Source organism: Cebus imitator, unplaced genomic scaffold, assembly GCF_001604975.1.
Source record: "Cebus imitator isolate Cc_AM_T3 unplaced genomic scaffold, Cebus_imitator-1.0 Scaffold552, whole genome shotgun sequence".
Classification (NCBI taxonomy): domain Eukaryota; kingdom Metazoa; phylum Chordata; class Mammalia; order Primates; family Cebidae; genus Cebus; species Cebus imitator.
Window position 1 is genome coordinate 675,703 of NW_016107867.1, and position 12,037 is coordinate 687,739.

General features: G+C 49.0%; 1 protein-coding gene across 6 annotated transcripts in view; it reads right to left on the minus strand.

Annotated features, from left to right (window-relative positions):
* FBXL19 (F-box and leucine rich repeat protein 19) overlaps nucleotides 1-12,037 on the minus strand; it is a 25,820-nt gene that overhangs the window by 3,210 nt on the left and 10,573 nt on the right. For all 6 annotated transcript variants that reach the window (XM_037733865.1, XM_037733863.1, XM_037733866.1 and 3 more), the window contains exons 8-9: nucleotides 4,865-5,028; nucleotides 4,613-4,774 (exon numbers count right to left, since the gene is read on the minus strand). In XM_037733865.1, coding sequence (XP_037589793.1) covers nucleotides 4,613-4,774; nucleotides 4,865-5,028 — 326 coding nt within the window. The remainder of the gene's footprint in view (nucleotides 1-4,612; nucleotides 4,775-4,864; nucleotides 5,029-12,037) is intronic.

The window sequence follows — 12,037 nt, forward strand, 5'->3', positions numbered from 1 at the left end:
AAAAAAAAAAAAAAAAGAGTGGGGACCTCCCCTCCTCTCTTGCTAGCTGTCTCATCATGTGACATGCTGACTCCTGCTTCACTTCCAGCAAGAGTAAAAGCTCCCTGAGGCCTCCCCAGAAGCTGAGCAGATGCAGGCACCACACTTCCTCTACAGCCTGCAGAACTCTGAGCCAATTCAACCTCTTTTCTTTATAAATTACCAAACCTCAGGTATTTCTTTATAGCAACGTAAAAACTAATGTAATTCAACACACTACCACTTCCTTGCATCTTTTCCTCTTTTCTCACCATCTGACATATTATTATATGCATTTGTCTGACATATATATGTTTTCCTTATTTCCCCACCCCCCACCCCCCGACAGAATCTTGCTCTGTCACCCAGGCTGGAATGCCATGATGCAATCTCGGCTCACTGCAACCTCTGCCTCCTGGGTTCAAGCAATTCTCCTGCCTCAGCCTCCCCAGTAGCTAGGATTACAGGTGCACACCACCATGCCCGGCTAATTTTTGTATTTTTAGTAGAGACAGGGTTTCACCATGTTGACCAGGCTGGTCTTAAACTCCTAACCTCGTGATCCACCCACCTCAGCCTCCCAAAGTACTGGGATTACAGGTGTGAGCCACCGCATCCAGCCATATATATGTTTTTCTTATTAATCTTTCTCTCCAGCCACAAAACTGTCAGTACTACAAAGGCAGGAATTTTTGTCTGTGTTCATTGCTGCAGTCCCAGCAACTGAGACACAGTAGGTATTCAGTTTATTTTTGTTCATTCATTCATCAGATACATGACATCCCTGAAGGGTCTACCATCCAGGTCCCTCTCCCACTTCCCTCCCCTCCATGGTCAGTAAGTCCCCACCAGAAGCCTCTCTTTTCTCCCTGGTTACCACTTGGGGTCAACACCACTCATGCCTGAACTGCTGGTCCAGCCTCCTCACCTGCCCCACTTCTCTGCTCTTCTTCCTGGCATATAGAATGGTGATCTCAAATACAAATGGGACAGCATCCCTCCTCTGCTAAAAACTCTCTCAGGGTGCCTCAAAGAGGTCCAGCCTTCTTGGTAGAACATCCCAGTTCCTATAAGACCTCAGCTGGTAACTCCTCTCCCTCACCCCTAAATACAGGGGCCACATTCCACAAGTGGCCCTGCCCAAGAGACTCTGCCTACCCTGTGTCCCCGATCCCTGGTTTTCAGGTCTGAGCTCAGAGGCTCCCTGCTCCCCCATCGGCAGGATTAAAGTGCTCACACCCCTCATCTTGGCATCCAAAGAATATGGTCTACATTTCTTTTATGCCAATGGCTCTCAAACTAGAGAGGCTTCAAAGTCCCTGGAAGGGCTGGTTAAAAGGGACTGCTGGTCCCATCCCCAGAGTTTAGGCAGGTCTACAGGTTTGTTTGTTTTTGAGATAGGGTCTTGCTCTGTCACCAAGGCTGGAGTGCAGTGGTGCAATCATAGCTCACTACAGCCTTGACATCCCTGTAGCTCACTGCAGCCTTGATCCTCCTGCCTCGCCCTCCCAAACCCTCGCCCTGAGGTCTGGGGTTACAGACCTGAGCCACTGCACCTGACCAGAGTTTACTTTTTTTTTTTTTTGGGATGGAGTGTTGCTCTGTCACTCAGGCTGGAGTGCAGTGGTGCAATCTCGGCTCACTGCAACTTCTGCCTCCTGGGTTCAAGTGATTCTCCTGCTTCAGCCTCCCAAACAGCTGGGATTATAGGCATGCGCCACCATGCTCTACTAATTTTTTTTTTGTATTTTTTTTTTAGTAGAGACAGAGTTCCACCATGTTGGCCAGGCTGGTCTCGAACTCCTGCCCTCAAGTGATCCGCCCACCTTGGCCTCCCAAAGTGCTGGGATTACAGGCGTGACCCACTGCACCCAGCCCAGAATTTACTTTTTTAACACGTTCTCCAGTTTTGTGGATGCTGCTGGTCCCCAGAACCACAGCCTTGGGAGACAAGATCTCTGATCATCATTCCTGTTTACAGCCAGGAAACCCAGGCCTGGTGACACTGAGTCCGAACTCTTACCACAGTGCTGTCTGCCTCCCAGGCACCAGCCTAGCCCTGAGATAAACTATTAATAGATCAGATGGCAAAAACCATGAGGCTACCCTCAAACATGTTTTATGGAGTCTGCAGAATGCTAAAAATGTCCTTAATGACTAATGATACAAATAAGACATTTTTATAAATAAATTTATATACTGCGCTTTGCCTTGAAAAATCCTAAGATCTGGCCTCACTAGGCACTCCTTCCCACCAGATGATGAATGGGTGGAGCTGGGTGGCTAGGTGCCACTCCCTAATGTCCTGCACCAATGCATCACTTCTGTTACCTCCCAGGCCACCTCTATGGGCACTTGACTTTGCAAGCCCTTAATCTTAATCCCTCCTCCTGTCTTTGAGGAGCTAAGGGCCTGGAGAGGGGATAGCTTTACAGATGCCCTCAACCTTGGGCCACAGCTAAAGGCCCAAGGAGGACAGGCCCAAGGAAGAAAGCAGAGGAAAGAGAAGTCACTTCTGGCTTGTGTAGGGAGGAGTGGGCATCAGTGAGGATTTCAATGAGGTGGTGCCATTTAAGCCTGGCCTTTAAGAGTTTGAAAGTGTACATCACTATTCACAATAGCAAAAGCGGTGGAATCAACCTAAATGGCCATCAATGCCAGAATGAATAAAGAAAATGTGGTACTTGTACACCATGGAATACTATGCAGCCATAAAAAAGAATAAGATCATGTCCTTTACAGCGACATGGATGGAGCTGGAAGCCATAACTTTAGCAAACTAATGCAGGAACAGAAAACCAAATACTGCATGTTCTCACTTAGAGGTGGGAGCTAAATGATGAAAACACATGAACACATAGATGGTAACAACATACCCTGGGGCCCTTCAGAGGAAGGTGAGAGGAGGGAGAGAATCAGGAGAAATAACCAATGGGTAATAGGCTTAATACCTGGGTGACCAAATAATCTGTACAATAAACCTCCATGACACAAGTTTATCCATACAACAAATCTGCACATACACCCCTGAACTTAAAAGTTAGAAAAATAGCCAGGCGCGGTGGCTCACACCTATAATCCTAGCACTTTGGGAGGCTAAGGTGGGTGGATCACTTGAGGTCTGGAGTTCGAGACCAGCCTAGCCAACATGGTGAAATCCCGTCTTTACTAAAACTACAAAAATCAGCCAGACATGGTAGCAAGCACCTGTAATTCCCAGCTACTCAGGAGCCTGAAACAGGAGAATCGCTTGATCCAGGAGGCAGAGGTTGCAGTGAGCCAAGATGGTGCCACTGCACTCCAGCTTGGGCAACAGAGCAAGACTGTCTCAAAAAAAAAAGCCCTTATGAGTTCCTGATAAAGAGCTGAACTGCACTGAATTCCGGCAGGAGGAGATGGGCCAGCCAGCACTTTCCCACCTCCTGGGATGCACCAATCCCAATGCCCACCTCACTCCCCACCCATAGCTCTCCAGCTCAGTCCAGTTCCAGTAAGGGTGGACAATGGCTGAGTGCTCTGGCCTGACTGGGTGACCTGCAGCAGTACTCCAACCTCTGGGCCTCCAGTGCCTCATCTACAATACAGGAAGAATCCTGTTGCTTCTCTCTTCTCTACTCCCCTTCCAGGGCTGCTGTGGAGCGGGTAGGGTGGAAGGAAGGGAACTAAGAAAGACAGTGGTGAACGAACTCCAAAAAAAAAAAAAAGATTATTTTGGCTGGGCACAGTGCCTCATCCCTATAATCCCATTACTTTGGAAGGCAGAGGTGAGTAGATCACTTGAGACCAGGAGTTCGAGATCAACCTGGACAACTTGATGAAACTCTGTTTCTACAATAATTACAAAAAAATTACCCAAGCATGGTGGCACATGCCTGTAGTCTTCGACACTCAGGAGGCTGAGGTAGGAGGATCACTTGAACCCAGGAGGCATAAATTGCCATGAGCCAAGATCATGCCACTGTACTCCAAATCTCCTTTTGGAAATCTTTCCTCAAACTAGACCTCTCCTATCCTGATTGCCTGCTCATTCAAGTTATTCATTCAATAGCTATCAGCTGAGCAGCCACTGAGAAGGTGCTCGGGGAGCAGCCAACGCCTGCCCTCAGGGAGACCCTGAGAGGCGGGCACAGATGTGCATCAAGGTGCTCTACAATTGCTCAGTGGTATGCTGGCGGGCTGCTCTCAAAGCTGAAAGGTACTCTGAGCTCAGTGTGGGGTTGGATGAGGGAGAGCTTCTTGGAGGAAGTGGCATTTATACCCAGGTCTGAAGGATGATGAGATTCAAGTAGATGAAGAGAGATAGCCTCTGCTCCCAGCATCCCCCTCTGCCCATATGGGCCTCCTGCTCCACCAAACTGCTGGGTCTCAGGCTCCCTGGGAAAATCCTGTCCCTTTCAAGGCGGCTCAGTTCAAAGCACACAACAGGTGGGTGAATGAATGAATAATGCCCAACCAGGGCCCTCCTATTCAAACTCATGCATTCTTTCCTTTCTTCAAATACTTTACCATCCAGCATGAGTCAGAAGAAACCTGAGAGGCTTCCTAACCTGTCCTTGCACAGCCTATTCTCCAGAAAAGCAAACAGAAGCTGCACCTGGTTTGGTGTCTGGTGGAGGCAGCAGCAGCTCCCGGAGCTGGGAGTCTTTAACATCTTCGATCCAGCGGAGGTCCAGGAGCCGCAAGGCTGGCAGTGGGGCTGAGCCCAGGGCAGAGACGGAGAGCCAGGAGCAGCCAGAGAGCACCAGCTCCTGCAGGCCTGCAGGGAGAGGGGGCAGTCAGGGGCAGGTGCTGTAAGGACTCAATTTGAGGCCTGTCCCCACCCTGTCCTCCGCACCATCCACCCTACCTTGTAGTCGGTTCAGAAGCCACATGAGCTGCTTCTTGGAGACACCTGTCCAGCTGAGGTCCAGGGCACGGGGCTGGCGGCGAACCACACCGCTAAGCATGGGCGGGGTCAGTGACTTCCGCCGGCTCAGGTCCATTCGAGGCCACAGACGCTTGTCATAGCACCTGCCGGCCACAGTGGGGAGACAGAGACCTCAGCCCTCAGCTCTCAGCGGCCCACGCTTCCCAGGCTCCGCAGCTCACAGGTGCACCCCAGCTTTCTCCTGGCCACACAAGACAGCAAGGTGGTAAGAAGCACCTGGCCTTGGCCAAGAGCACCGGGATTGGGACCCAACTCCATCACTTGCTGGAAGTGAAACCCTGGGCAGGCCCCTTCCTCTCCCTGAGCCTCACAAGCCTCGTTTATGATTAAAGACAGTGGTCTCCACTCTGCCTGCCCACAGGACAGCTATCAGGTCACACGGGCTCATTCCAGCTTGTGGGCCTTCCAGCATGGAAAGCATACTGCCCAACACATACACAAATGCCACGCATGCTGCCTGATGTCATGCCGAGGGGACTAGCGTCACCCTCTGATGCACACCTGCCCCATCCTGACAGCCAGCTGCCTGCAATATCCAATATCTTCCCTTTTACATTACCGTGTTCCTCCAACTAGAATGTAAATTCCACAAGGGCAGATTTGTCTTTTCCACATTTTGAAAAAAAAATTTTTTTTGAGACAGGGTCTCACTCTGTCACCCAGGCTGGACATGATCACAGCTCACTGTAGCCTCAACCTCCTAGCCTCAAGCAATCCTCCCACCTCAGCCTCCTGAGTAGCTGGGACCACAGGCACATGTCACCATGCCTGGCTAATTTTTAAACATTTTTTTTTGTAGAGACAAGGTCTCGCTATGTCATCCAAGCTGGTCTTGAACTCCTGGCCTCAAGGGATCCTCCTGCCTTGGCCTCCCAAAACACTGGGATTACAGGCATGAGCTACTGCACCTTGCCACTCATTTGTTGAATGAATGAAGCAAGCTACTAATGACTTAAAAGATTCCACTGACTACTCTCCCACACCTCAACTACAGCATTTCATTTATTCACTCTGATTATGGAAGGCCTTATAGGTCCCAAGTATTGAAGTTACAAAGATGACTGTGGCCTGAACATTAAACAGGTTTCCTGATCTGACCCCAGCACTCCAAGGGCCTTGACAGACTACCTAACATGCAGTGAACTGGAGCAGGGCATCTCAAACTTACCTCCCCAGGAACCCTTCCCCACCTCGCCCAAGGCAATCTATTAACACTTTGTAGTGCATCGAAGTTCCTTTGGACTTAGTTTGAGAACTCTCTTCTTGTTCAGTAGTTCTCAAAGGCATGTCTGGAAATACCTCTGAGAGTCAATAGGCTGTGTCAGAAGCAGCAGAGAGGAGCAAGCCCAGGAAGCTTTTTGTTTTGTTTTGTTTTTTGAGACAGGGTCTTGCTCAGTCGCCCAGGCTGGGGTGCAGTGGTACGATCATAGCTCACTGTAGCCTCAACCTCCTGGGCTCAAGTCATCCTCCCACCTCAGCCTCCCGAGTAGCTGGGACTACAGGCGCATGTCCCCACACCTGGCTATTTATTTATTTTTAGTAGAAACAAGATCTCGCTATGTTGTCCAGCCTAGTCTTGAACTCCTGAACTCAAGCGATCCTTCCCTTGGCCTCCCAAGGAAAGCTGCTTTTGCCTCCCTCCCAGCCCTCAGGACTCTGAAAGCCTTTCCTCTGCAGAAGCCCTGGGCTGGTGCAATGATTCCCAAGCTGTAGTATTTGCTGTTCACTTATCTGCACAACATGAATTTGTCTTTGAAATCATCTCTTTGCACTCAAAACCACTGTTGTTTCACATAAATATGTTAATCTTAAAAATAAACACAATAAAACAGACCAGAGTTATTAAATCCTCGCCAGGTGTTGCTGTGGCTTTAGGCTACTATCTGAAGACTACTTCTGTTAAACAGAGAGATAAGCAAGTATCAGAGAAGCATTAGAAAAAGCACCCAATGGAGAGACTTCCTTTCCAAAACTCACAGAGGGATTAAGCCATGTTTTTGTGTCACTGAAAACTGCCAGGCCTACTCCAGAGGCAAAATGAGTCATTTTGTTATTTTTTTGAGACAGGGTCTCACTCTGTCACCCGGGCTGGAGGGCAGTGGTGCAATCATAGCTCACTGAGGCCTCACACTCCTGGGCTCAAGTGATTCTCCTGCCTCAGCCTCCCATGTATCTGAGACCACAGGTAGGCTTAGCTCTTTTTTTTTTTTTTAATAGAGATGGGGGACTCACTATGTTGCCCAAGCTGGTCTTGAACTCCTGGGCTCAAGGATTTCTCCTGCCTCAGCCTCCCAAAGTGTAGGGATTACAGGCATAAGCCACTAAGCCCAGTCCTGGTGTGACATTTAAGAGAAGGCTGAGGGGACAGACATCAAGGCTTCAGTCTCAACTTCACCCTCTGCCACCCGCCCTCCTGTTCCCTCCCACCCTCGCCCTGCTTTTCTGGCATTCTAGCCTCTCCCTCTCCTGATTTCTTCCTCTCAACTAATAAACATCTGCAATCTCTCCAATTCAAAACATGAAAAGGAAAAAAAACAGCTAACACCCAACCCAGCTTCTACCCCTAGGTCCAGCCTCTGTGCTCTTTCATTGAGCAAGAAAATTGGTGACATCTGCTCCATCCAAACCTCTTTCTGCCCACTGTGACCCAGCCACAACTACCTCCTAGCTTAACTGTCACCACTTCCTTGAAGCCACTTCCCTTCCACAGTTCACACAGCTGGAAGGGAGCCCCTTCCCCTGGGGGCACCCAGAGGCTCCAACTGTGTTTCCGTATCATACTTCACAAGAGCCAGGCCACACCGCTGCCCACCAACAAACACAGTGTTGTCTGATGCCGACACATTGTGGCACATGCTGTGCCTCTGCCAGAAATGCTAACCTAGATCCTTTGCAGCTCAGTTCTGGTGCCTCCTCCCACACCCTTCCTTGGCTAGAGCTCATGAGTCCCCCTGCTCTTGTACAACCTGGACTGGGGTTAAACCTCAGAGGGGCAACCAACAGTCACTGAAGACCCTACTGATCTGAAACGTCTGGCTACCACTAGGCACAGAGAAGGCAAAGATGACAGGTTTCTGCTATACAGTCAGAGAGACATGGACAGTCCGCAGTAACTGAGGAGACAAGGGGCATGGTAAGAGTCACCTCAAGGACTGGCTGGGAGGGCCTCCAGGGGAGACAGTGCCTGACTTAAGACTCCGAGGAAAGCAGCAGTTATTCCAGCAAGAGGAGGGGGAGGAGGGTGTGTGTTCCAGATGATGAAGAACCCGTGTCCAGGCCCAGGAGAGACAAAACAGAGCTTTGGGAACCCCAGGCCACAGGAACTCATCATCATAACCAGAGTCACGCTGATCACGGTGACCTCAGCACTACTAGCCAGCTATTATCCAGGGTTCACGGTGTGCCAGGCACTGTTCCATGCATTAAGCACTGAACCTCAGGCAGCCCAGGAGGTCAGTATTACTATCATCATCTCCTTTTTACAGTTAAAGAAAATGAAGCAGGTTAGGTGCGGTGGCTCACGCCTGTAATCCCAGCACTTTGGGAGGCTGAGGCAGGTGGATCAGGAGGTCAGGAGTTTGAGACCAGCCTGGCAAACATAGTGTAACCCTGTCTCTACTCAAAATACAATAATTAGCCAGGTGTGGTGGCATGCACCTGTAGTCCCAGCTACTCGGGAAGCTGAGGTGGAAGATTACTTGAACCTGGGAGGCAGAGGTTGCAGTGTGCCAAGACTATACCATTGCACTCCAGCCTGGGTGACAGAGTGACACTCGGTCTCAAAAAAAAAAAAAAAAAAAAAAAAAAAAAAAAAAAAAAAAAAAAAAAAGAAAAAAAAAAAAAAAAAAAAAAAAAAAAAAGAAAAAGAAAATGAGGCCCAGAGAGGTTGAGAAACGTATTCAAAGTCCCACAACTACCAAGTGGTAGGGAGCAGAAGCAGAGTTCCATCAAGCTAGCCTGGGTGGAAAGCCTGAATTCTGAGGAGAGAAGAGGCACAGGTGGGGCTGCTGAGGAGCCACGGGGTGGGGTGTCAGGTCAAGGAGGGCTGGAATACCAGTCCACAGAGCCCAGAGCTGAGGATGTGAGCTATGGGGATCTAAATCCCAGCTCTGCCACCCCAGGCTTTAGGGGACCTCAGGCAAGTCACTCGCCCTGTGTGGGCTTCAACTTCCCAAACAGGACAGTGGAGTGAAGGACAGTACTTCCTTCAGAGGTTGCTGTGACAAGGAAAGCACAGAGTTTAGGAAGGTGCTTGGCACAGTCATTGGTCCCGGTTCATATCCAAATGTCTGACAAGACTGCGACGGCGGGGGGGCGGGCATCTGTAAGAGGGAGGTTGAGGATTGGAATTCAGGGTTTGCAGGTGGGCTTGGTGGGAAAGGACTCATTGCCGGGTGGCTGGAGTTCAGGAGTCGTCAATGGGTTAGGGGACTTGGGTGTCAAGCCCCACCTCTCTGAGACGATGGCATGCCTTGGCCCTTAGAGCTTTCCCTGCCTATTGCCTCAGTGTCATTCTCCAGCTTAGAAAGAACCCACCGGTGGCCCCCTGAAGCCGCCACCATCCTCCAATCTGTCCACCTCCAGGCCCTACCTGACCATGATGACCCTGTGTTCCAGTCCCTTCCTTGCTGCCCTCTCTCTGTCCAGATCCTCAAAAGCCCCAAACCTCTTCCCTGCAACTCAACAACTTCTCCACGCCTTCCCTGCCGCCCTCTCCACTCTTCACTCTTCCCTTCACGTCCTAGTTCTGAGAAGATGGAAGCCACAGACAGAAAAGCCCGCAGCCTCCTGCTCTCCGCTACACACGCCTCTCCAGCGCCCCCGTCTGTACATCCTTCCACACTGCATCCTGCTCCCCTCCACTTACTCAGCGAAGATGATATCACTGCCCACAGTTCACCAGGTGCCGTCCTAGACACCAGGGACACAGCAGGAACAAACAAATCAAGTCCCTGCCTGGGAGACCATTTCCTTGACTCTATTCAATCTGGCTTTGGACCTCCCACCCCCAGAGCACAGCCAAGGACCCCGAAGCATCCTGGTAGCAAAATCCAACCACCACTTCCTGGTCCTTGATCTCCTGTGGCCTCTCGCCAGCATCCTCCTCTGCTTACCACATTCCCTCCTGCCTCGCTCTCTCCTGGGTGGGGGCATACCTCTGGCTAGGCTCTTGCTCTAACTCACAAGTACTGATGTCTGATCTTTTGCCTTCTTTGTCAAAGCTGCTACCTACAGGCTGAAAACTCCCGATCCTATATCTTTCTCTTGAGCATCAGACCAGCACGTACTGAGCACACCACACCCGTCAATCATCTGAGCTCTTTACCTTCCCAGAACCTGCTCCTCCTGAGCCTGGGGAATGATGCTGTTGCCCATCCAGGCTCCTGGGCCAGAAACTCACCTGAGAGTTACCCTTCTGTTCCACTGCCAGTTAGTCACCAAGTCTAAGCCATTCCACTTTTTTTTGTTTTTTATTTTGAGATGTAGTTTTGCTCTTGTTGCCCAGGCTGGAGTGCAGTGATGCAATCTCAGCTCACTGTAGCCTCCTCCTCCCAGGTTCAAGCAACTCCTCTTCTCAAGCGCCTGAGTAGCTGGAACTATAAACACGTGCCACCATGCCCGACTAATTTTTTTGTATTTCTAGTAGAGACAGGGTCTTACCATGTTGGCCAGGCTGCTGTCAAACTCCTGAACTCAAGTGATCCGCCCACCTTGGCCTCCCAAAGTGCTGGGATTACGAGAGTAAGCCATCACAACTGGTCGGAGCCATTCCACTTCTTAAAAAGTTCTTGGTTGGGCACAGGGGCTCACACCTGTAATCCCAACACTTTAGGAGGCCAAGGTGGAAGGATCATTTGAGGCCAGAAGTTCAAGATCAGCCTGGGTAACAGCGAGACCCATTTCTGCAAAAAAAGTTTTAAAAATTGGCCAGGCACAGTGGCATATGCCTGCAATCCCAGCTACTCGGGAGGCTGAGGCAGGAGGATTGCTTGAGTCCAGGAGGTTGAGGTTGCAATGAGCTATGATTGCCCCACTGCACTCCAACCTGGGCAACAGGGAGAGAGAGAGACTCTGTCTTAAAAAAAAAAAAAAGTCCTGGCAAGGTGGCTCACACCTGTAATCCAAGCACTTTGGGAGGCCAAGGCAGGTGGATAAACTGGGGTCAGGAGTTCAATATCAGATGAAACCCCATCTCTACTAAAAATATAAAAATTAGCTGGGCATGGTGGCGGGCATCTGTAGTCCCAGCTACTTGGGAGGCTGAGACAGGAGAATCGCTTGAATCTGGGAGGCACGGATTGCAGTGAGCCGAGATCATGCCACTGCACGCCAGCCTGTGCAACAGAGCGAGAATCCATTAAAAAAAAAAAAAAGAAAAATAATTTTAAAATGCATGTGTAATGTATGTATTATTAAATTGAGATCAAATTTTAAAAATCAAACCAAACCAAAGAAAAATTGTGGAAAAGAATATACCTCAGCATCCTTTAAACACTTGAAAATAATCATCTACAATAATCTTTTAGGTTATACAACTTTTATCCATTTATTTCTAGTTCATAGTTTACAAAGTTAAAGTTAAAACTGCTACTGATTAAACATACACACACAAAAATACAACACAAATGAAACACCAGGGAAAAATCTTTGCAACACATGTGAAAAATGCCTATTATTGTTAAAATACATAAATGGTCCTCAAATTTATTTTTATTTTTTATTTATCTTTTATTAGGCAGAGAAATTTATTAACCTTTGTTTCAAACTTTATTCCCAGGCTTCTTCAGCTTAATTAGCTAAAAAGAATGATTGTGTATAAGCAAAAAATGAAAAGAGCTGCAGTGTCCAAGGGGCTTGGGCTTAAAATATTAGAGATCTAGGTTTTATGAGATCCATGAACAAAAATTCCTTAAAAAGCAGTCATAATATAAGCAGCTCCCAGTAATTTCTTCAAGTTTTACCTTCTTCAGAAGTCGACTCAATTCGGCTTGCTTCATTCTTGGAGCCTCATCAAAATTTTCCACATCGTCATTATCCTCTCCAGTAGCAAGGGGTGCTTTTCCATCCACAGGTTGTTTGGGCAGAGCCTCA